At 30.2% G+C, this 23,627-nt stretch overlaps 2 protein-coding genes across 3 annotated transcripts; one reads left to right on the forward strand and one right to left on the reverse strand.

The window, feature by feature from the left end:
• Positions 1-380: 380 nt before the first annotated feature.
• LOC145181206 (protein CFAP20DC-like) lies at positions 381-6,155 on the reverse strand. 2 transcript variants are annotated; one of them, XM_090100923.1, is made up of 6 exons: positions 6,008-6,155; positions 4,330-4,376; positions 3,075-3,638; positions 1,458-3,001; positions 1,269-1,300; positions 381-889 (listed from the first exon to the last, which is right to left on the reverse strand). In XM_090100923.1, exons 2-6 carry the CDS (start codon positions 4,348-4,350, stop codon positions 789-791), a joined length of 2,262 nt encoding a protein of 753 aa, XP_089957049.1. In that variant the 5' UTR covers positions 4,351-4,376; positions 6,008-6,155; the 3' UTR covers positions 381-788. The 2 variants fall into 2 exon arrangements, with proteins under 2 accessions (XP_089957049.1, XP_089957050.1); XM_090100924.1 differs by lacking the exon at positions 6,008-6,155 and adding an exon at positions 5,458-5,558.
• A 2,176-nt stretch (positions 6,156-8,331) lies between these two features.
• LOC145181815 (uncharacterized) lies at positions 8,332-18,112 on the forward strand. The gene is made up of 8 exons (XM_090100764.1): positions 8,332-8,359; positions 8,554-8,731; positions 8,867-9,064; positions 9,899-10,192; positions 10,314-10,436; positions 10,539-11,528; positions 16,453-16,593; positions 16,678-18,112. The coding sequence occupies exons 2-6, from the start codon at positions 8,569-8,571 to the stop codon at positions 10,715-10,717; spliced, it is 957 nt and encodes a 318-aa protein (XP_089956890.1). The 5' UTR covers positions 8,332-8,359; positions 8,554-8,568; the 3' UTR covers positions 10,718-11,528; positions 16,453-16,593; positions 16,678-18,112.
• The last annotated feature ends 5,515 nt before the right edge of the window (positions 18,113-23,627 follow it).

Here is a 23,627-nt window from a genome sequence, read left to right on the forward strand (position 1 = left end):
AGAATATTTTTGATAAAATTATGATGAAATAAAAATCGATTTTCAGAAAAAAAATCTCAACATCCTGATTTTAGTTTTGGAAATTTTTAAACAAGTACAGCTTCTTGTTTTATGCCCAAAAAACACAGGCTCGGGAGAATTTTGTTTTTTCAAGGATTTTTATCAATTTTTCAGGGTGTGAACTTTACTTTATATAGATGAAAGGCTGTGCTAGGTATCCAAACTCAGATTGTAACTTGTGAACTATTTCACAAACGTTCTCACGGAATGTTGAGTTTTTTGAATAAATCGCATTTAATTCATAAGAGATTAGGAATGAGCAATGAGCAGACGCAACATTATGGCACGCTGAACGATGAGGATAAGTTAAAAAATTTATCTTTCTGTAAAACCTTTTTTCATTCTATAAATAAAAATCGCAAAATTGGGTATATTATCAGCTTATTCATTTATAAATATATTTAATTATAAACAACTCATATATTTACAACCATAAAATCTTTAAAAATGATAAAGTGTTATAAAACACTTTTATATACATATATATAGCAGCCTCTCAATTGATTGTATGATTGAAAAGTGATTGTACAAAAAATACTCTTCCTTTACTTCGCTTTTTTTTTTATCTTAAACGCTTTCTGATTAAGCGTATATGCTATGTGATTAGTCGTAAAAACTTTAAACTATGCGAAAAAATGATTGGCAAAAAATCTGAAAAACATCTCGTTACTTACGAAGAACGGTCGTCAACTATAGTCGGAAAAAAAATAATAATAATAACACTAACGTCATGATAACTCATAGTATTTCTCTGTTTTAGGATCATAGTAGCAGTTGAGTACCGGATCGAACAAAAGATCCAAGTATTCTTCGTCTTTTTGCCCCGCGACTGAAACGAAAATAGGGAAACAATTATTACAATGGTGTGGGTTAACTTGATAAACCATTCCCCGGACATAGCAAGAAGGGTTGGAAAAGGTATCTACAGGCTGATATCAGAACACATTGAGCTAAATTAATTATTCTTGGGTATTCTTTTTAAAAATGGTATCTTATAGTTGTTTACATTCCTTTAATACAACTTAATTGCAGCTAAAGTATTGCAGTAGTTATAGCTACATTTATGTAAAATCAATTTATTAAAAAATTCCCTTGTATTTAATACCCGGCTTCCAATGAAACTGTTGTCATGGGTATATTGGTAAAAGCCATGAATTTTTTCACTTGACATAACATAGTTCATTACTTTAAAAAAATATATCACTTACTTGAGTTATTGTTAACATCAGGCTTATCACGCCTAAATTTAAGCACATTTATTAACAAAACATATGTACACACACACATACATACATACATACATACATACATACATACATACATACATACATACATACATACATACATACATACATACATACATACATACATACATACATACAATTTTAAAGGCTAACCTTGACTGCTCACCAACTTGAGGAGTAGCAGGCACAACAGCGGATAAATCCAGAGCTAAATCAAGGCTTTTAATTTCATCTTGGTACCGATAGTTACGAATTTTAGGTCGCTCTGCAAAAGTTGTATCATCACTATCGTCAGAAAGACCACCCTCAGAATCCCCTTCTTTACTTGTGCGAAGCATTGAACCAAGATGGTCTTCTAGTTTTTTGCGTAGCATTTGCTTTGGAGACCATTCTGTGTTAATAGGAAAATGCAAAGGTTTATCAACAGAAGAATTTAACCATGACATTGTGTCAGATTCGTACGACTCACTAACAGGATCATATACTGGCAGTGCAAATTCATTCTGTGATTTTAAGTTAAGAAAATCTCTACTTTGATTAGGCAATAAAAGCTTTTCATTCATTTTGACAGAAGTTGATTCAACAATATTAAATGTTTTATTTAGCTTTTCATTGACTTCATATCTACTATTGTGAAGTTTTAAGTTTTCTTTATTTAAATCAAAATTACTTGCATCATGATTACTAGATGAACTAGTATAGATCTCATCTTCTGAAAGCACTAATGCAGCATTTACTTCTAAAGACAATGAAGGATTGCTTGGAGATTTTAAAATAGTATTCTCTGCTATATTATCTAAACAAGTTTCACTATTTCTATGACTTCTTTGTGCTGAAATAGAACGTGGGTGAGATGAATATAAAAACAAATCACTGCTTGTGCTGTTACTACAACTACTCTGGTATTCAGCATCATTATAGTTACTTTTAACATGTTTCTGAAGATAGTCACTCTCAAAGATATCATCAGCTAATAGAAGAGTTGGAAAAGAATTTTCTTTCTTTTGAACAATAACTTTGTTGATGTCTGGAAGCACTGTTAAAGATTTGCTACGAAACTGTTTACTCTGATAAGAAACTCTTTCAGTAGTTTCTAATTCACTTGCTAATGCAATAGGTGTCTTGAACTTTTGTACTGCATTTAATAAATTATTTTCTGAAATATTATCAGTAGTCTCATTAGTACAGTCTTTTTTAGGCTTAACACGTGATCTACTATCTGCACTTTTTGACAACAGTGGCAAACCATTTTTAGGTTTTGTAGCTGTGGAAGATAAATCAGCACTCTTAACCCGAGGTCTACGAACCTTCCCAATAATCTGTTTTGGAGGCCGAGGTTGGATTAACAATTTTGAAGAAGAAATAGTGCTCCCTGATTCCAGCACTTCATTATTCTCTAGCTCAGTACTTTCCTTTTTTGTTGACTCTTTATCAGAGGCATTAAGATCTAGCTGAAATGCTTTTAATGGACGCTCAGTTAGACTTCCTATATTTTGGTTACGCACATGTGGTACTTTATGCTGGCGATCAGTGAAAACTTCACTTGAAAAGGAATCATCTTGATTACGAATGCGAGAGCCAAATGCAAGATGAGTGTTTGAAAGATTTGTAAGAGAACTTATTCGTCTTCCTGAACTTCCACCACTGCCGGATCTTTTATTAATACTTAAGTCACTAAAGCTGTGAGAATCAATTACCTAAACAAATAATCATAATAATTAATACGTTACTGACGTCTGTCTTCTGACAAAACTTATTAAACTTAATTACCTGTGTCACAATATCAATATCATCTGGCAAAGTTAAATTTTTTGGCATATCATCATTGCAATCTGGCCTTTCTTTTAATGTAAACAATCTCTTTAGTTTGCAATTTGCTGATAAAACAACACTATCAACAGCAGCATATCGTGAGCCTTCAAATAAACTCATAACTAACTCTTCAAGATCAAAACACAAATTAAACCAAGAACTTGTTTTAGCAAAAGAAAAAGGCATCTTTGCATAAAGAGGTGTGGCAATAACATCACGATTATTGCTAGAAAACAAAATTCTCTTTTTACAACTTAATTGGTTGAGTATTGTAACTTCTAAAGATAAAGATTTTTTGCAGTGAATGTAGAGCTGAAATACCAGATACTGTTGAGTTGCATGAAGGCTCTGTTTTGAACTTTTAGGGAAAGATATATGTGTTGTGGCTGGCTCACCTTCAATATTGATAACATATGAGCGAATTTCATTACTAAATTCTTTAATCACACCTGATGATGAAACTTTAACTTTTGAAAGTGGATCTTTACCAACAACAGTAAACAATTCAACAAAAGAACCACCCTAAAAATCAAAATCTATTTTTAGTTGGTTAGATTTAGACTGACATAAAAAACTTTATTGGTAAAACAAATGGTGCTTTCAAAAAAATAAAGAACAATAAGATTTTTTTAAATTTTATTTAAAGAACTATAAAATTAGGAGTTAATACAAAGCATTTCTTTTTATCTAATAGAAAAATAAATTTTTCATAAATAAAACAATATGATGTTAAACAAACTGTTACAAAATAAGAAAAGAGAGAAAAAGACATGAGCAGAAAATTTTCTGACATTTTCATAAATATCAAAATAAGATTTTTTCTCATGTTCTGTGAGTTTTCCAGGTCTTTCTGAACCTATCTAACCCTGGATACTGCCTGTTTCTTTATAGTTTTGTAGATGAATACTGATGAGTACTATTGCTCATGCAAGAGCTAAACTTTATGCATATTATCTGCCACTTGTAAGTAAGATATTAAGCTCACTGGTTTTTGAATCAAACCTTGTTTTTTGAAACTTTACTGATTAAATAAAAACCTTTAATAAATTACTTTGTTAAAAATTACTATGGAAAAGTAAACAAATTAACATTAATGCATCTCTTTTTCATAAGCACTTGAGGAAACTCATGTTATAAAGCACAATAATAGCAGGAAAAAACAAAAAAAAATAATTTAAAAATATTTCAAAGCTGGTAAATAGAAATATTTTACCTGGTAATCATTTTTAAACATATTTTATTCCAAACATTGTGAAGTCTCTAAAGTGATAGAAGTATAAAACTATATTATTTTAAATGATAGCTTTTGAACTATCTCTTACTGCACTGGATTAACAATGAAGAAGCTAAGTTATAAGTAAAGTGGATGAATGTAGCAGTAATAGTTGGATATTAAGTTTGTACATTTTTTTTTATTGAAAATAAAAAAAACATGAGATCAGCCTTTTGACTATCATTAAATATTTCATTAAATATTTGATTGATAGAAACATCTCCAAATAAAATGAGAAATTTGATATTTTTTTCTAGTTTGAAAAATCTCAAAAAAAAAAAACATATCCAGTTATCAACTTATAAATCATAGAGGGTGCAGCAGCGATTTGCATACTATTTTTCAGCTTTTGTGATGTAAATAAAAAACTTCCCAAATCTTTTTTTGCAAGTTTAATCAACATCTTAGACTTGAATCAAGTTGTAAATAAAAAAATACTTCAATTAAAAGTTTTACTATCAAAGCCAAAAGAACTTAAGTTTTAAATTTAATTCATATGGGTTTGCTTGCAAGTGATTCATGTTTCTGCAATGCCTAAAACTACATTTTTTAAAGTGAAAAAAAGTGACTGTGCTGAGAGATCCAAAATCCCCTCTCCAGTGAACAAAAATTTTGATAAAAAGTTTACTGAAAAGCTTAAAAAGTGTTGAAAAGTGTCCTACTAAGTCCATCAGAAAGACAGCAAAACTGTTCCATGTTGATGAGAGGATAGTCAGAAGAACTCTAAAAACACTTGGAAAAGTCAGTGTGCCCCAACCTACATGCCAACTTTTCACAGAAAATCTAAAAACTTTGAGATTGGAGCAATCAAAGAAATTTTTGAATCAGCTGAAAACCCATGCTTCATTAACAGCCAAAACTTTCTCAAATGAAAAACCTTTTAGTGCTGACTGTGTGATCAAGAGGAGAAGTGACAGATTCATAGTGCAGAAGGGAGACAGGGCACCACCTGTGTGTCACACCAACCACTCTCAGTTTGTTATGATGCTAGGAATCATCACTTCTAATGGATAGAAATGTCCACCAATCAAAGAGAAAAAGTTACTTTTGATGTGTAAATCAGCTTACTAAAATGTGATGCCATGGCTGAAGAAGACATTCCCAGAAATCAATTACACTTTTCAATAGTAAATTACACTCCTGTTAAATGCGTGGTCTTTCTGACTGGCACTAGTGTGATGTACTAAATTAAAAGATGAAGATTTTTTTTGGCATGTAAACAGTGAAAAAATAATAGCTTGCAATTGAAAACGTTTTGAATGAAAATTTTGTTCTAGTTCTTTAAAATAAAGGGGGATTTTCCCCCTTACCCCAATATACAGGTACCTTGGCATTAAATGTTTCTTTTATCTTTTATATAAACAAAAGTCAGTAAGCTATTACACTGTAAAGTATGTGTGTGTATAATTTATAAAATCTTCTTCTCAAAAGAGTGCTCAAGAGCTTATTAGCTAGAGCAATTATATTGAAAATATAATGAAGAATGACAACTACGTTTAAAAAGTACAAAAATAGTTGTCATCCTTCACTGTATTTTCAATATATAAATATATACACACACACCCAGGGCTGCTTATCAATTTGTTTGTGCTTAGTTCCCTACGTTTTAACTACTAACCTCTGTTGTCTTTCCTCCATAAGTTTAGTATTTAAACTAAGGTACTAAGTTAAATTCAAGTAGATTCAATATACCTATATCGTTAGTCTTTTCATTAAGAGTAATCTCAGTTAAAAATACGCAATTTTAGCAAAATAAAAAACGGAACGAAGAAGACACTACTCGCCTAAGTTTTTCGCAATGGATTACCTGACTTAATTTTTTTTACAGCTAAATTAACGAAAGATAAAAAACCTTTAAACGTAAGTAAAGACTAAAACTGCAATTGTTGAAATGATGGGAAAAATCATACTTGAAATAGAAAGATTTCAAAAAGAGAATTAAAGTATATACTTAGACTACTATTAATTTTTGATTTAACACGCACACGCTCACGCAGATACAAATTTAATTGTTCTCCCCTCTCCAAAAAGAAAACGGGTGCTGATGTATGTAAATAATGCGCACAATTTTAGAAATTTTTAATTTATGTCTCTAACTTATTTAAATCGATGCTCTACACTTACGTAGAATTTTAGTCAGAGCGTTATTTAGAATTTTATTTAAACCGTTTTAACAAACTTCTCTATGACATTTATTTTACAAAACAATTTTTTTTTTCTGGCATTGTAAGTTAGCAAACGTACTAATGAGGTTGTCTTAGTTTAACTACTTTCCCTCCTGCAATTCGATCAATTTTGATAGCTAAATCTGATTATCAAACATCTGCCTTTTTCAATTTGTTTAATGTTTTAAATAAATTCAACTTGAAGAAACTATTCTCTGCTGTTACTTCAGGTGTTAGTAACAAGTAATGCAGCAATTGCATCGTGTGTTCAGGTTCACTAACAAATATTACAAAACTGGTTTATTGTTACACAAAATATAGAATTAAGCACACAAGCTATATGAACGGTGGGGGAAGGGGAGGGTTGCGGAAAATTTTAGTAATAGAGACATGGACTTTAGAGTTTCTTCAGTTGTAAACAAACTCAAAAAAGTACGATATTCTTGTTGTATTAGAGAATATTTTATGAAGACAGAAGTTTTGTAGCTGAAAATTGATACTTATGCGGTTATTATAATAAACTACTAGAAGCAGTTTTTTGTTCAGAAAGGTGATTGTATTCAAAGAAATTTTATGCAAAATCGACTTCATTAACTGGAGCTTGAATCTGAAAGTATGAATTTAGAAAATTCTATTGTCTTGTAATTCTTTTAATTACAATCTCATGGGAAAACTAGTGTTTCACACAGTTTTGAAATTTTATGTTTTTCGTTTAAAACTGTCTTACTTTAACTAAAACTGGTGATTTTCTTTAATGCTGCACGAAGAATAAAAGGGTACTATTTTTATGAAAGCTTCCGGGCAGGATGGTAGACTGATTGCTACCTAAATTAGCTTAATCCTATCCCCCGGCAGCGGCATTACAGATGTGGCAGTTGTAGAGTTTCCCTTTTTTTTACCACAGTCCTACAAGCCCCCTTCATTTGTTACTGTTAAAACCTGATGTTTTCAGTGTTTTTTTAAATCAAAGAATCTGTATTTACTTTTAAAATGTTAGGTTAACGCTAATTGTCGAATTAAAAAATGATTTTGCTGATATCCATTTCTAAAATATTTGAAGGGAAGTAAAATTAGTGGTTAAACTTATTCTCAAAACTACGGAGCACCGCGTAGTAAGCTGCGTTTCCTTATCTAGCTGATATTTTTTGCTAATAAAAATGTCAAACATTTTGAACTCATACATATATATGTGTGTGTGTTTGTATATAACTTTTTTATTTGAAACTTCTCTTTGTAGTCTTCCAATTTGTATATATATATATATATATATATATATATATATATATATATATATATATATATATATATATATATATATATATATATATATATATATATATAGTGTTAGTTTAAGAGATAGTAAATTGGTTAAAGGGTTAAATTTAGGTCATCTGAAATCTGAATAAGGATACAAAAGAATAGTTTAAACTAAAAAAAAGTAAGGTTGGATGTGCATCTGTTAATAATTTTTGTCAATAACATTTTTACTAAGTGTTGAAAATATTTAATTTGCACTTAAATAAAATGCTTTGAATCATATTCTCAAAATTTAATAGTATGGTATTCTCACAGAAATATTGTTTAATAGCTTGCTTTGAGAGTATAAACTTGTTTGGTAATTTATAAGGAGCTTTCAATAGGCAAAACAAACAATTTTTTTAAAAAGGAATCACATGAATAGTTGCATTGTTTTCGATTATAAATTATTCATTTATAGTATAAACTATAGTAAATATTTTTAAATTTCAATATCTTTTAGTTTTTTAAAAAATATCAAGCTTCTGTTTCTAGTTCAGTTTGGGAAGGTCATTGATAACTTAAGTGTTATTAACAGTTATAAAAATTATTAAGACAATATCAATTAACAATAACAATTATTTATTTGAGATATGTTAAATTTACATATAAAAAACTGAGCAAGAGAATATAAATTTTCTGTGAAGTTGTTTGTTCTAATTCTAGTTTTTCTACTTTTCAATATAAACTTAATTTTTTATAGAAATATGGTGAGGATATGTCAGGATTCAATGAAGGTTCAAACTCTCTTTTTTTAAGTGAATTTGTTTCAAATAATGACCTAAAGTTTATACACATTTCAAACAAAGCAAGAGTTACCACAATTCATCATGAAGTACTTCAAGAAAGTCAAGTATTATGTGATGAAGATCAAAGAAAATGTATTACTTTTTTATCTTTGGCATAGACTTTTTTTATGCTCACTTTTAAAATAATATATATTTTTCATTTAAGTGAATTTTAAAAATTACTCAAAGATTTTTCTGCTTCTTTTTCATTTTGTATTTTAACTTAAGATGCACTTCAAAATGTTAATAGTATTGAAGAGAATAATGATAACGAATGTTTGTTTGGGTCACTTGTAAATAATGCTGATAGTTGCAGTACATTAATGCATGACCTTAGAGCATCTGTTATTTTATTGAATTTTTCTACAACAAGAATTGAAACTGATGTTAATGAGCTGGCTCATTCAATCAAGAACTACAGTGCAGGTTTTCTTTTAGTTATTGGACTTATACATGCAAAAAGTTTTTTTTTCTAAAAAAAAGAACAGTTCAATTACTTTAAAAATTTGTTTGAATGTAAGAATAAAAATTAACTATATATATCAAGTATTGCAATTCTAGGAACAAGAACATTTAGCAGAAAATTTAATAAGGTATAATATGTGGTGCCCCTTTTTATCGGCCATCCCTAACTTTTTTTTCAAACGCTGAAAAAAAATGTTTAAGTTTAACATATAAACTTTTTCAAACTACATTTCTCAAACCAGAAAAGAAAAGTTTTTTATGCATAGTAAAATATTCAATTTTAAGTTGAACTCTGTCTTAGGAACAGAACATATTTTAAAACATTTTAAAGAAAAAACTTTTAAAAGTTTTTATCTTTGGATTTTTTTTTTATGTCAAATAAAAGAAAATCTGTTGAGTTATTAAATTTATTGTTTTTTTTAATTTGTGTGTATTAGTTTACTTTTTGGAAGAAATCCTACTAATCTTTGATGTCAGTACCTTTTATAATGGGTTTTCCTTTGAAAAATGTTTTTTACAAAATCTATATATAGTTCATTAAAGTGTTGAATTCACAAATAATGAATGTGGCAGTTGAGAACTTAAGGTATCATGTAATGATACCTTAAGTTCTCAATAGTATTGCTTTGATCATGTAAAGCAAATGCATTATTTTACTTTAAGAATGGAAATAAAAAAATTTAAGTTCAAATAGCAAATGGTCTTTAACAGCTTCTTTTCAGATGTTGTCTATGAAAGCTGTATGTCTTCATTACATGCATTAATTCGTTTTATTTTCATATCTTTTTAATTTAGAGAAAATGTGTTGCCAGGATTCTCAAGTTAACTTGGATTTTTGCCAAAGCAAAAACCAGGATGAAGTGTCATTCCACACTTTGTCATACAAGTCAAATAAAGAAACTACCGAAACTAAAAGCGAGACAAAAGAAAACGACTATGAAGAAAATTGCATTAACATTGATCATCTACCGTTGTTAAGAAAGCAGCATTGCTTGTCCGAAGATTCTTCAGATCAGCAGATTATAATGGAAGTCATTGAAAACTTAGAGTGCAAAATAAAACAACTTGATGAACGAATTGTTTCCATTGGTTATTATTTAGTTTTTTTCAGTTTCTATTTAGGTTTTTCATAATAGGGAATCTTAATCATAGTTCTACTCCACTATGAGAGCCTTTATTAGATATTCCAAAATATTTGGTTTAACTTTAGACAACCAACACGCCCGCATCATTGCGCTTTCAAATGAAATAAAACAGAACGAACAATTGATTGAAGATTTACATAAGGTGTTTGATTACAATTGTTGCGAAAGGAAGGACGCGAGTGTTTCAGGTTCGTGTAAATCATTTTACATGCTCTTTTTATATTCGATATCTTACAATTATTGTATCAATTGTTCTTTAAAACATTTTAAAAGTCTTTTCTTTTATTCAGAGTTAAAAGTTTTAACTGCAAAAAACGTAGAAGATTCACATAAACAACTAGAACATCAAGTACAGACGTTTATGGAAAAAATAGACTTAAATACAAAGCGCATTGAAAGTGCGTGGGTTGGTTTAATCGCCGCTCTACTGCTTATACCTATAGCTTTTTTTCTGGGAAAATTTTTATGAATTATAAAAAAACATACGCACGACAACAAATATAACCAGAATAAGATCCTAATCAAAGTATTGTAGACTTCTTATATTCTTTTTTTTCCTTCAGATTTGTAAATATCACTATTCACCAATGTTCATATTAATATTTATATTTATAGTTTTGCGAAAATTTTTTATAATGTAAAGTTTGTTTCGAAAATCTTTTATAGCTATATCTTCTCTAATATTTGACGCGGTAGTTATTATTACGAATGATTAATTCCGTTATCATATTTAACAATAACACGCTATTACTCTTATATATTACTTAACATTTAAAAATAATGTGAAAAAATCAGAAGGTGCTTTTACGAGGCGACGTTATAGAGGGATATATGGGGGCTTCAGCTCCCCGTTTATTTTTGCATTATGGCTACAGTAGTAACACTTAGTATTTTAAGATTTTTTTTGTGTTTAATAACCAAAGTTTTAGCCCTTGTTTTATCTTTTTCCTACGACTCGGTTGCGCCGCCCCCTTTTTTTAAAATGATTTTTAAATTATGCGCTGCATTTTTACTTATTTAAAGATAGTAATTCATTTTTTTGTATAGAGAATTTTTGAAATTATCCAATGTAATACTGCAGCTTTAAGACAATCATCATAAAATTTGTCTCATAACTTGTATGCTTAAATAACTTGTTAAAAGATGTTTAATAAAATGTATCTGAATGTATTTGTGCAAAATAAAGGTGATACTTTTTTTTTTCTTAATTTTAGAATACATTTTAGGTTAAATTAACTAAAATATACATGATTAAAAGAATGCAACAAAACGTATGAAAGGTAATTTCCCTTTTTTTGACTTTTTAAACGTTTTAAGATTTTAGTCATTGATGTTGAAGTTTTTATTGCGATCTACAACACGATTGTGTCGTTTTTTCAAGTAGATCGTGGGAATAAATACTGTCCGTATTTCATTCATTAAAAAGGATTAAAAAAAAAAAAAGAAAAAAAAAATTATAACTGCATTTGTCAGGAAATTTCTATAGCTTTTTAATATTACTTATGCTGACAAAGTGCTAAGCACCATTGATTTAAGCGAGCTTTTTATAAATTGAAGGCTATTAATATTTAACTTTTTCCGTATTAAAAAAAAAAAAAGTTTTATTAATATCCTATAGATTAGTGAAATATTAGTTTTAAATCGGATTTTTTTCTCAATCTGTTTAATGAAAAAGCAAAGTTGGATGTATGAACTCGCGCTGTTCATTTGTATTATCAATTCAGTGTATCACATGATGTGAAGATTTTTAAATGTGGAATAAACTGTTGATTTTTCGAAAAAGAATAAAAAAAGTGAGAGCACATTGTATCTTTCGAATGCGTCCTAACTAAATTACTTTTTACATAAAACTAATTTGTTAATACGGACAAAATAATAACATTTGCTAACAAGTCTTATGAAAGAAAAAGAAAAGGTTTATGAATCAAACCATTGAACCAAATGAAACAATAACATAAAGATAAAAGTGAAAATTGAAACAAAAAATAATCCATTTTAATTTTGTATATTATATTTGCAAGAAAATATATATCCCGTTCACGTCATGAACATGCCATACTAACGTATTTGTTAAAAGCATATATATGCATATAAATAAGTTACTTACAGGGTCGTATATACGATATAGTTTTGGAGAGGGCGAACATATATGTGTGGAGCCTCTGCGAAGGAGGTTTTTAAAGCAGTATAACAAAAAGAAATTGACTGTTTGTAATAGATAATTTTACGGTTATGTTTAGGAATATAAAAAGTAAATGCCAAATAATTTAATTTGTTTTGGTAACATGGAACATGAATAAGGAATAGTAATATGAAATATAAGAATTTTTAAATGTATCAAGTTTTAGTGTCCCTTATTGTTTGGTTCCCTCTTTGTGTTTGGTATCCTTGGCATTTGTCAAAATGTCATGGAGTTTTTACGACATTTTTTCTCAGCACACACTCGCAATTAAAATGTGCTGTCTCTAATCTACTCCAGAATATATATAGGTGTTTGCATGAAACTTTTAATCTAAAGTATACAATCAATGATAGCTGTGGTAGTTCATGTCGTGGCGTAGCTAGAATGCGGCAAATATCTGAGATGGAGTGCTTTATACAATACCGGATAACTTTTTAATCAGTTTTTATCTCTGTCGTGTGATCCCGGATGGCTATGCTATTATTTCATGCTGCTTCTAAATATCGGCGCACAAATATCTTTTTTTTGCGCCTGCATCAAAGGCAGAATGAAAAAAAAAAATGATAGAAAGCTGTACATATAAGTACCGTCGGCGTAAAACATAGAAAATGTGCACGGAAGATGTATCTTCTTTTAAGTAAGATTAACTAGGCATAAAACTTTGATCTCATTTCTTTTACCTGGAGACTGATATTATTAATAGTAGAATTACGCTAATATAATGAATGATTAATAGTTTATAATTAGTTTATTTAGAATCAATAAATTATAACAAGTTAATGTGGAATTTCAAACTATGATTATCAGAACCGAATAACTTGGTGCGTCTTTCTTAATGTTGACCTTAAATGCTTAATGCAAGTTACAAACAAAAGATCCAGTCATCATATAAAAAACCTAATTATAACATAGACTGAAAGTGCTTTGTTACCATATATCACTTCAACTCCATCACTGCTACTCACCATCGTACCGATGTAAATTCTTCAATAGAGAATCTTTTTCAGAATAATTCTTGTTATTTGCCGAACTGAACAATTTAATGTAAGAAAGTTATGAATGAATTGTGTCCGTGATTCAAAAAAATCAAAATAACTTTCGTACTTCCTATGAGATCCTGTGAGTGTTCCCACGCAATACTTAATATGATGAATATAGTAAGGAAGTATGCTGAATGGTTTTACAGAAATAAGTAAAAATTTCTGTTTTTTCTTATAGTTGCTCTCTTGAGAACGTTCACAACTGAACGTATTGCTTTTCTTAACGTTCTGTCTCTTATATTTGTTTGCTTTTTGACTTTTAAAGTTTTATGGTTTTTAATAACATTATCAAGCCAATTTATTTATTTTTCCGAGGATTTATTCACGCTTCTCTCATCTCAATCTTTGTTCTTCAAGGCGGTCGATGTTTTCTTTTAAAATGGGAATGATTAATCAAGATGAAGAGATATTAACGATGATTAGATATTAAGCTGATCTTAATGTGTTTTACATGACTCTCAAAAATAATTAAGTTTTTTAAAAAAAGATTTCGATTTCATTCCATATATAGGTGTGTGACTGTTTCAACGCTTATTTCAAGTATCGCTTGCTCATCAAATAATGCGGTATTTTACAAAACGTACAGATGTTATAAAGCATATAATGATAAAATCGTTCTGCTCTTTGTAAATGTTATGTGGAAACATCAATTTATAAATATTTTTCAAAGGAATAATTGGATGGCTGTTAGAAGGTCTATATAAGTTCAGTTGAAATCGAAAATTTCATAAAGTTAACATGCCATTGAATAAAAATAACTTAATGATCTAAAGAAATAGTTTAAACTTAAAGTCATATCCAATAAAAACGTTTAAAAACAACAATCTTAAACTAAAAAATACGTTCGTCACCTCTACATGATACATTTGATATAAAGATAAAATAATAACAGAATCATGACAACAGTCAGGTCAGTCTGTTTGAATTTATGCGGAAATGGAAAACATTTGCAGACAACTTTTTTTTATAATCTGATTGCTTATAAGTCAGAAAAAAATTTTCCCAGGGGATATTTGTTTTGAAAAAGCGGTTGTTATGAAGTTTTTTTTTGTCTTTTTTGAAGTGGATTTTTTAAAACAAATGAAATAAAAATAGTAATTTCGTTAATCATGTTTATTATTAGTTGATCAATTTAAATCAAGCTTAAGATATTTTACAAACGATTACTTTAAATTAGATTCAATAAGATTTTTTAGAAACAAATTTGATTATGGTCTTGCTTCGAGTAAACCATATGTTAATTTTAAAATGGTGCACACTCAGCCCAGACTAGAAACTTTTGCTATATACTAACTTATACGCTATACTGGAGGAAAGTCACAGCTACCGGTGTTGAAGTTTCCGAGATATATGATAAATTATTTTTTTCAAGTTGTTTCGTCGGAAAATTATTGAGTGTTTATTCCGCAAATTTAATGTTTTAAATTTCCTTTTTTCGAATGTTGCGCTTTTCCGGAAACGAATAACCCACTAATCTTTGCTGACTGACTGGAATAAATCTTAAATTTTATTACTGACTAGTCAGCCATTGTACCGCTAAACTGATCGTATTCCCTAGGGTTTCCTTCATGCAAGCGTCCTGTCTTTTTGAAATGAATTACAGAAGCTGCATGAATAAATACAGTAATTAATCGTATCAATTTAGAATCGATGGAATTTTTTTTTTCATGTATGCCTCAGACATACACGAAAAAAAAATTTTTTTATTCCTGTCTGTCTCAAATGTTTATGTCGGAGAAAGGTTAAAACATTTACAATATAGAAGGTGGAGATTTAGATATCACGACCAGACTATTTTTGTAAATGACTATTCGAAAACGCTTGAGAAAAAATGCAAATTTACTTGACTTATTTACAGAAAACAGTGGATGATAATGTTTACATTCCACTTACGTAAGCACATGTGAACCTAAACCATTTATTTGTGACAAGAATCCCGATTGTTTATTCTCGTTTTGCGTCATCGGTGATCTTACTATAAAACTGTTCGGAATTATGCTCACTGCAGAGTTTTTTTGAAAAAGCAGTAACAGGTCTTCAGTGGTTCAAAATAATTGTTAAAGATGTTTATCGATCAAAAAGAATTAGTTAATTTACCTTCCAACAAACAATTTTGTGGAATATCACCTTCAAAGTCTCCCTCAACGATCCGCGTGAAGCTGGACGAAAAGAGAAAGAAAGTATTGAAATCAAGCGTTGTTGTTAATAATTCGTGCGGTTGTCCAAAATCGAAAACGAATGTAAAATTTTTAAAGAAGACGGCTGAACTTTATGACGCGATATTAGATCACGATTTCATTGAAACAAGAAGGCTTATTTACGAGGAACAACTCGATATTAACGTTTACAATATCGAAGGGAATACTCCGTTACACGTGGCTGCAGCTACCGGTTATATTGATTGCTTAGAACTTTTACTTGCATGCGGTGCAAAAATTAATGCATTAGATAGCTGCCAACACACGCCTCTCGAATACGCTGTTGCACACGGAAATTTCGATTGCGCGTTGTTACTTATAGAAAACGGTGCAGATACAACAGTTATTAAAGACGGCTTTTCGCATTTGTGATAAGAAAAATGTTATCTGTCCTTAGTTTTAATTAGTTTATTTATTTATTAATATGTATATATTAGCTAAACTGTAGATACGTTTATTGATATGAAATATATTCAATTTTCCATCTTTGCTCATTATTACGTTGTAGTGAAAAATTTAACCTCTATTTATTTCGCAATTCAAACTCAACAAAGATATATTATAGTAAGCGCCATTTTTGCTCCATTATTTCGCGACATGGTCTGGGTGGGTCAGGATAAAGTTGTTTTATTTAAAGTTTTTATTAAAGTAAATTTTATTAAAGTAAACTTTTAATTTTATAAATATATGAATTATAAATATATAAATTTTAAAAGATGTTAAGTATTCTTTTAAAACAAAAGTTAAAAGTAAAACAAGGGAAGATTTAACAATTTTTTGCTAGGTTCAAATATAATGGAAGATTTAGAAAAAGATCAGTTTTACGGATGCGGCTGTCAAAGATATTTAGCCGTTGGACTGTTGATGCCGTGTTTCATAGCTATTTCACTATTCGGATGTACCATCCTAATTTTTGCATATGCAAGTATGTTTATTAAATGTTCGTGTTTGTGTGTTTTGGTTTATGTTCCCTACTCTAGCGTTCTTTTTTTTTTCTTTTTTTACTTAGTGAGATTCTTCTGTCCCAAAGTGCATTACCTTAACTCAGCAATAGTTTGGGTGTACGAAAAAATGGTGAAGCTGCCCAAGAAAGCATTGCAATGGGCAATTTAATAATATTATATCCACAAACTAAAATCTCGCACCTCCCCGCAAATTTTATATTCTAAATTTCTTTATTTCTTTATGAGCCATTAATGCTGAATTATTTACAACGGCAAAATCTAATCACGTGTCAAATATTGGTACACGAGACGCGGTTTTTAAACAATCTTTTGTTAAAGGGCGGCGGTTGTCTTGGTGAATTAAAATAAATATCGCAATGTCTCTGACACCTTTTGTTCTCGACAAATAAAATTCAATCGTCAATAAGCTTGTGCTCGATAAATTTTCTAATGCAACATTTATTAATAGCCGTGATATTTAAGCCCCCCTAATCCCTAGAGTGATTATCTTAATGATCGGCGCATGTGATATGCCAAAGCTTTGCCGCAATATCAAAAAACTGAGACTGGTTTCCGATATTAACACAGCTTATCTAACTTTTTGTGTTTCGCAACTCAGACTAACTTTTTTAAATCTTTTGTGTTACAAAAAAGTGGCGGTTGCGTTAGTCGATATAAATATAACATGGTTGTGACATTTTTTCTTTCATCGTTTATTAATAGGTGCAATATTAAAGCTCCTTAATCTTACTGTTCTTATAAAATGAATAAACTCATTTGATGAAGCAATCACAGATTTGCAATATTATTCTTGATTCCAATATTGGCTCCTAAGTTTTTCATAACTATCGTATAGTAAAATTCAAATCACATTGTGTTTCTGTGAAAAAGCAAATGTTTTTCTTTACAATGTAATACTTAAAATGCTCTTGTTAATTTTAGTGATATTTCTAGCAAATTAATTTGATGGGATAAACTTAACGAGAAAACATTGACATACAATTTGAAGAGCTAATAGAGATAATCGAGATATTTTTAGTGCTTGTCAATCGATCCACGTGGAGTTATTTGTAGATTCGTGAAACCGATGAATATTGTGCAATTCTCGAGAAGCTGTTTCGTAACCACTATTCAATTGAGGAGTTGAACATCGCACTCAAAAGAATAAACTCCTTTCTAATCAGTTTCATTTATAGCAATCTATGGCTTATATAAAGTTGCACTCAAGAACTTGAAGATATTATTAAGAAGTACTATTTAAAACATTTATCACCGCGAGCGTTGCATAATATTTACTTTAGCGTTATCTAAACGGGCCATATTGTTAACAAAAGCGAGGTTATAAGTCTTCAATCTTTGCCTAACGTACTTTTTCGATCTGATAAGTTTTAATAAGTTATAAAATGGTGGATAAACTTTGTAAAAACATTAATTTGCGACTTTAATACCATTGCTGGTAGTTAGACATTTTACAAGAGAATATCGAGTAGATCTTTTTAAGTCGATGCGTCTCCTTATAATTAGCTAGAAATCAAACAAAAAAATGGAAAATATCTACGAGTGTAGATACTAATTGTAGCTATTATTAAAAAGTAGCGGAGAATGATTATAAGAAAACGGATTCGTAACGAAAATGTGCGTTTTAATTCAAAAATTACTTTCATAAAATACCTGATGAAACATTTTGAAAAAACGCAAATCTGTTTTTCGCATATTTTTGAAGTACCGTTTCGAAAATATCTGTAAAAAAAAATATTTAACGATACAACATTTTTTACTTTTGTTATCGTTTACATTTTCGTTTTTTGCTAAAGTACAATTATTTATTATTTCTCCTCCGATGCAAAAGTGCGATCGTGAAACAAACAAAAAAATATTTGTCATTTTTTGTACACATAAATTCTTAAGACCATTAAATGTTTAAAAGGATCTAAGAGAATTCTGACAAACAGAAAGATAATAATAGAATAATAGCATAAGTAGAAAAAATTTTAAAAGGAAAAATAGCTTGCTGGATATAATAATAAGCTTTCCCAAATCAAAGAGTTGTTACTGCCTTAAACAGAATTTTTTTTTTGTTCGTGTAAAATTTGCAAATTAACAAGCTTATTTAGAAGACCCCAAGTAAGAAAAAGCCGCAAAACCTACAAACTCTAGTGCGTTACATGAAATGTGTTTACATACTGTCTTTCAAACATAGGAAAGGGAAAAAACTCTGTAAATGTACCATTAGATTTGTTAGGATTTTGCCATCAAATTTAAATCATGAAAATTAAGATTTGAATTTTAAACTATAAGAATTAAAAGTAGTTAAGAAAACTGTGAGGGGGGGGGGGGGGGGGAGAGAGACCAAACAATATATAAACATAAAAATCACGCTCATATGAATGCATTGAAAAAATTAAAAATATATTCCCAGTGACAATCGCAAGTTCTTTTCAAGCTTGAAGGTTTCTTCTTGTGTTTCCACTACTTTGAAAATCACTTTAAAACACGAAGATTTTGGAAAAAAATCTTTATAAACTAATTAAAAATGTTTCTTGAGATCAAAAGACAAAAAGAAAATTTCTTTGTAATTTCATACTTTGTTGTTGTAATTGAAAAGCTATGACTTGGGTCGTTGTATAGGTCCGCAGTTTTTACAGATGTAGGCGAAGGCGCTCAGACATAAAAAAAACCCTGAAAAATTTTGAATACGTTTTTCTTTTTGAAATATTTGTAGAAAAAACAATAAAAAGAGAGTAAATTTTATGGCCAAGAAATCGAAACAGGTAACACTTTTTAACCAGTTTCTTTAAACTATTTGCCGAGTTCAGTTTTATTTACTTTTTGAGATTTCCTGTTCTTCCAACGGTGATCAAAGATACTAATTATAATTATGTATTATTTGACTTTTTTTTTAAGATATTACCGTTTTGCATTTACACTGCTGATTTATCCCTATTAATAATTACACTAAATAGATAATTACACTAAAAGAATTAGACGCAAAGATTAAGATTTCTTGCAGCGATGCGCACGCTGTCATTTAAAGACTGTTACTGTGGTAACATCTCATTAAAAACGTTTTTAAAGCAACGCACTCAATAAATCAATACCAACGCTTTTAAATTCGCTTCTCGCCCTAATGGCTAAGATCAAGATTAATATCTTTTGAAAAGTTTTTAGCAGAGATTGGTTTTTGAAATATTCTTCAAAACTACTTTGTCTAATAGAGACTGTTCAACTGCGACTGCTCTTTCAAAAGATTTTGATGAACGTTAATTAAACATTTTTATGTTTTTTTTTTTTCTTTTTTTTCTTTTATCCCTCAAGATCTTTCTTTAAATTCTTCTCTTTCGCCTTGACATCCTTTGCAAAACTGACGGACGCAAGACCGAACGACAAAAACGAAAAATCGTCATCAACATCTTCATGGATTAAAAAGAACACTTCCACCGAACAAAAGAGCAAAGAGCAAAAGAATTATTGAAAAGTAAACCAGTTAGGTTCAGATAACAGTTAATCAAAATATTATATAAATCAAGGTAAACTAATTAAAAATAAAATGAAAACTAATCTTATTAAGAAATAAATGTACAAAAAAAAACTGTTTCATAATTAAGTTCACGGTCAGCGTGGATCACGATAATGCCAACCTAGCTGACCCAAGAACGCCACTTATATAGGGTAATAGCGTACACATCAAGGTACCTTGTGATGCAAATTTTAAAATCATTTTATTTTTTCCGCGGAAAATAACTTCATTTGAATGTTCAAGTTGAGTGAAATTTGGACTTCATTGTGCGCTAATAAAAATACCTGTAGAATGAGAACCACTTTATATAATTTGATAAAATTTGGTGTAAATGTTGCCTACAACCACACCAAACTTTGGATAAAATTTCAGTCAGATTGATTCACGGGTTACGGATTTATGGCAGCTTTAGTTTAAATTTTGTTACATTTTTGCTACTTATACCTCAAAACGTTACCGATTACTGTGATATTCGGTCACTATTTTCAAAATTATGGTTACACGAGTGTTCTACTATGTAATACCAACAATTTTTATTATAATTGTTTATTTGCTAGATGTACCGTTTTTATTTTATAGACCAAAGTATTGGTTTGCTATTTAAAGCGTGGTTTGGCTTGGCGTGAAAACCTCGGCATTTCCTAAGGTATAAACTACTGCCAAAATGCATAAAAATGCTAAAATATGATCGAAAAGCTTTTCTAAGGATACCTACATAGAAATTAAAAAGTATTTATTTCTGTTAAAACAGAAAAACTGTGAAAAAAAATCAAATATTTGTTATATTGACGAAGATAATTAACTTAAAAAATTTAGATCACTAAGATAACTGACCGCTAAAATGTTCGGAGGGCCAGGCTGAGGGGAAATCAATCTTTACAGATTTGGGTTGTTTTGAAACAAAATTTGTAAAACTTTTATAAAAATAGTTGCAGAGGCACAAAAAGAGAAAATCTCTACCAAAAGTTTTCCAAAAGGGTAATAATTATTGAAGAGAGAAATGTTATGAAGGGCAGAATTGTCCTTTGAAGAGCGGTAAATGTCGTTTTTAGGACTGTCTCATCAAATAAGATCTCTTTTAAATTGTCATTAAGTGTGACAAGTATCATTGATCTATATAGTTTTAAGTATGTTAAAGGTTGTAATTGTTAAAAAGTGTCGTTAATAATTGTTAACAAGTATCACTAATTTAAATAATTATAAGTATGTTAATAATTGTAAGTATGTTAAGTGGATTGTTATCCAATGTAAATTTAGGTTAAATTTTGTAAAAGGCAGAAATTGATTTAGTAAAGTTAGATTCAGTGAATTAACACAATGCCAAATCAAGCAAAGATTCATGATGAAAATCGAAAGTTTGTGTGCTTGATTTGTCTGAAAAAATGTTTAAGACAGCTTACTGTTTTCCAAGCAGATCGAATATGCCAACTGTATAAGACCAAGATCAATGTCAGTGATTCTCGGGTAACACAAGGACTCTGCGAATTGTACAGAACTACTTTGCGCAGGAAACAAGAGGGGAAAGAAGTTGCTCCCCCTTTTGTTTGATTTCAAGTCAATACAAGTGAGGATTGAAAGAAGAGGTAGGATGTGTCATCACCAAATCTGCCGAATTGTTCGTTCAAAGCTGCAAGAAAAACATCTTCTTGAAGAGCAAATCACCATTGAGAAAGAGCCAAGTGTGCACTGCAGCACATGCCTCAGCCTTTTAGGAAAAGGTTTGCCACACCAATGCTCTCAAATACAGTACAGGGAAAACCTTCAATCTATAGCAGCAAATGACGCCAAAGCAGCCTAAAAAATTGCATCTCGAGTTATTTCCAATAAAAAATTATCCCCGGAAGGAACTATTCCACTTGCTAAACCATCCGGCGGGCCTCCACTTACAATAACCCCCCGGTAAATATTTATACTTAAATAATTTTTACATGCATATATTGAAAGAAAGTCTTGACTATTAAGAAATGAGACTAGATAGATTTCACGAAATATATTTTTGACAAGTTTCTAATCTCTTTAAAAACGAATAACTTAAAAGCTTTACCAGACTTTCTAAACAAACTTTATTATAAACATAAAATATCCATGTTTTGGTTTCAGGTTGAAGTAGTGCCCTGTCACCATCAAGCGCTCCAGAATTGACCACTCCAGCTCTTGTAAATGTACAATTAAATACAGGCCTGTCAAACAACGGGTTAAAAGAACTGGTTAAAACTATAAACCAAACATCAAGCAGCAAGATGGTAGAGCCAAAATTTTATAAGAATTTCCTAAGAGCAGGTCATCACTTAAGTGATTTCTTCACCTGCAGTGACTTAAAAATCACCGACGGAAAAGGAGATTCTGGTACAGTTTGGGTTGTTGCTCATTGCAATCATTTATCAAGTCTTGTGAATCATGTTATTCAATCTCGCAAAATTTCTGGTGGCTACTTTGTTGAGCTCGGAATTGATGGTGGCAAAGGTTTTCTCAAGTTTTGTCTAAGCATTGTCGATACTGCGTTCAGGGATGAAACCAGCTTACCGCCACAAAAACAGCTCTCACTCAAAGGACTGGTAAAGACACTGGAGTAAAGAGACAAATTCTTGTTTTGGTATCTGAAGATTTGTCAGAAACTCACTCCAATATTGAACAAATCTGATCCCTAATTAATGCAAATGGGCTTAAACTAATTTTGGCTTGTGATATGAAAGTTGCAAATATAATTTGTGGTCTTCAAACCCATTCAAGTATGCACCCTTGCACATGGTGTGACTTCAAATCAAAGTGTCTTGCCAAATCTGGAAATTTCCAAACACTGGGCTCAATCAAATCTAGCCTCGAGTCTTTTCAGCAATCTAGCGGGGTTGGTGCCCATATCATTGGGGCCAGTTCGACTGAAACGAATGTAGAAAGCTTCCTAAAAATCCGGATGTGCTGCAGCAACTTGCTGATACAAACTTCGTTCCCAATGTCTTTCACATAACTGAAGCATTTAAAAGTTGCAGTTTAGTTGTCAAAGCTTGCTTTGGATTCATCCTACAGCCGGACTTCGCTAAAAGAATTAAAATTTTCAAAAGGTGTTACTTAATGATAACTGGTGCAAGCGTCACACCTAAAGTTTACACCGTCTTCTACCACATCAAGGATTTCATCAGCCATAAAGGATCCCCCTAGGGCCCTATAGTGAACTAAATATAGAAACCGCTCATCAAGATTTTTATCAACATTGGTCAAGGTATAAGCGAAACAATAATCTTCCAGAGTACAAAGAAAGATTGCTATGTTGCATAACTGATCTAAACAGTAAGCATCTTTAAAGAACTGCTAGCATGATTTGAGTTATTAAAACTAAGGAGCAGAAAATCATAGCTTACGGTTTATAATGAACATTTTAAACAAATTTATCCTTAAATGCTGGTAATTTAAAAATTATGAGCTTTGATATTAAAATAGTATTGTAGAGTATTTGTACTAAAAGAGTATTTTGAGCCATTTATTAATAAATTTTTTGTGGAG

This window comes from Hydra viridissima, unplaced genomic scaffold (genome assembly GCF_058129835.1).
Source record: "Hydra viridissima isolate aposymbiotic clone 2 unplaced genomic scaffold, HvirCarnegie_v1 scaffold_10, whole genome shotgun sequence".
Classification (NCBI taxonomy): Eukaryota; Metazoa; Cnidaria; class Hydrozoa; order Anthoathecata; family Hydridae; genus Hydra; species Hydra viridissima.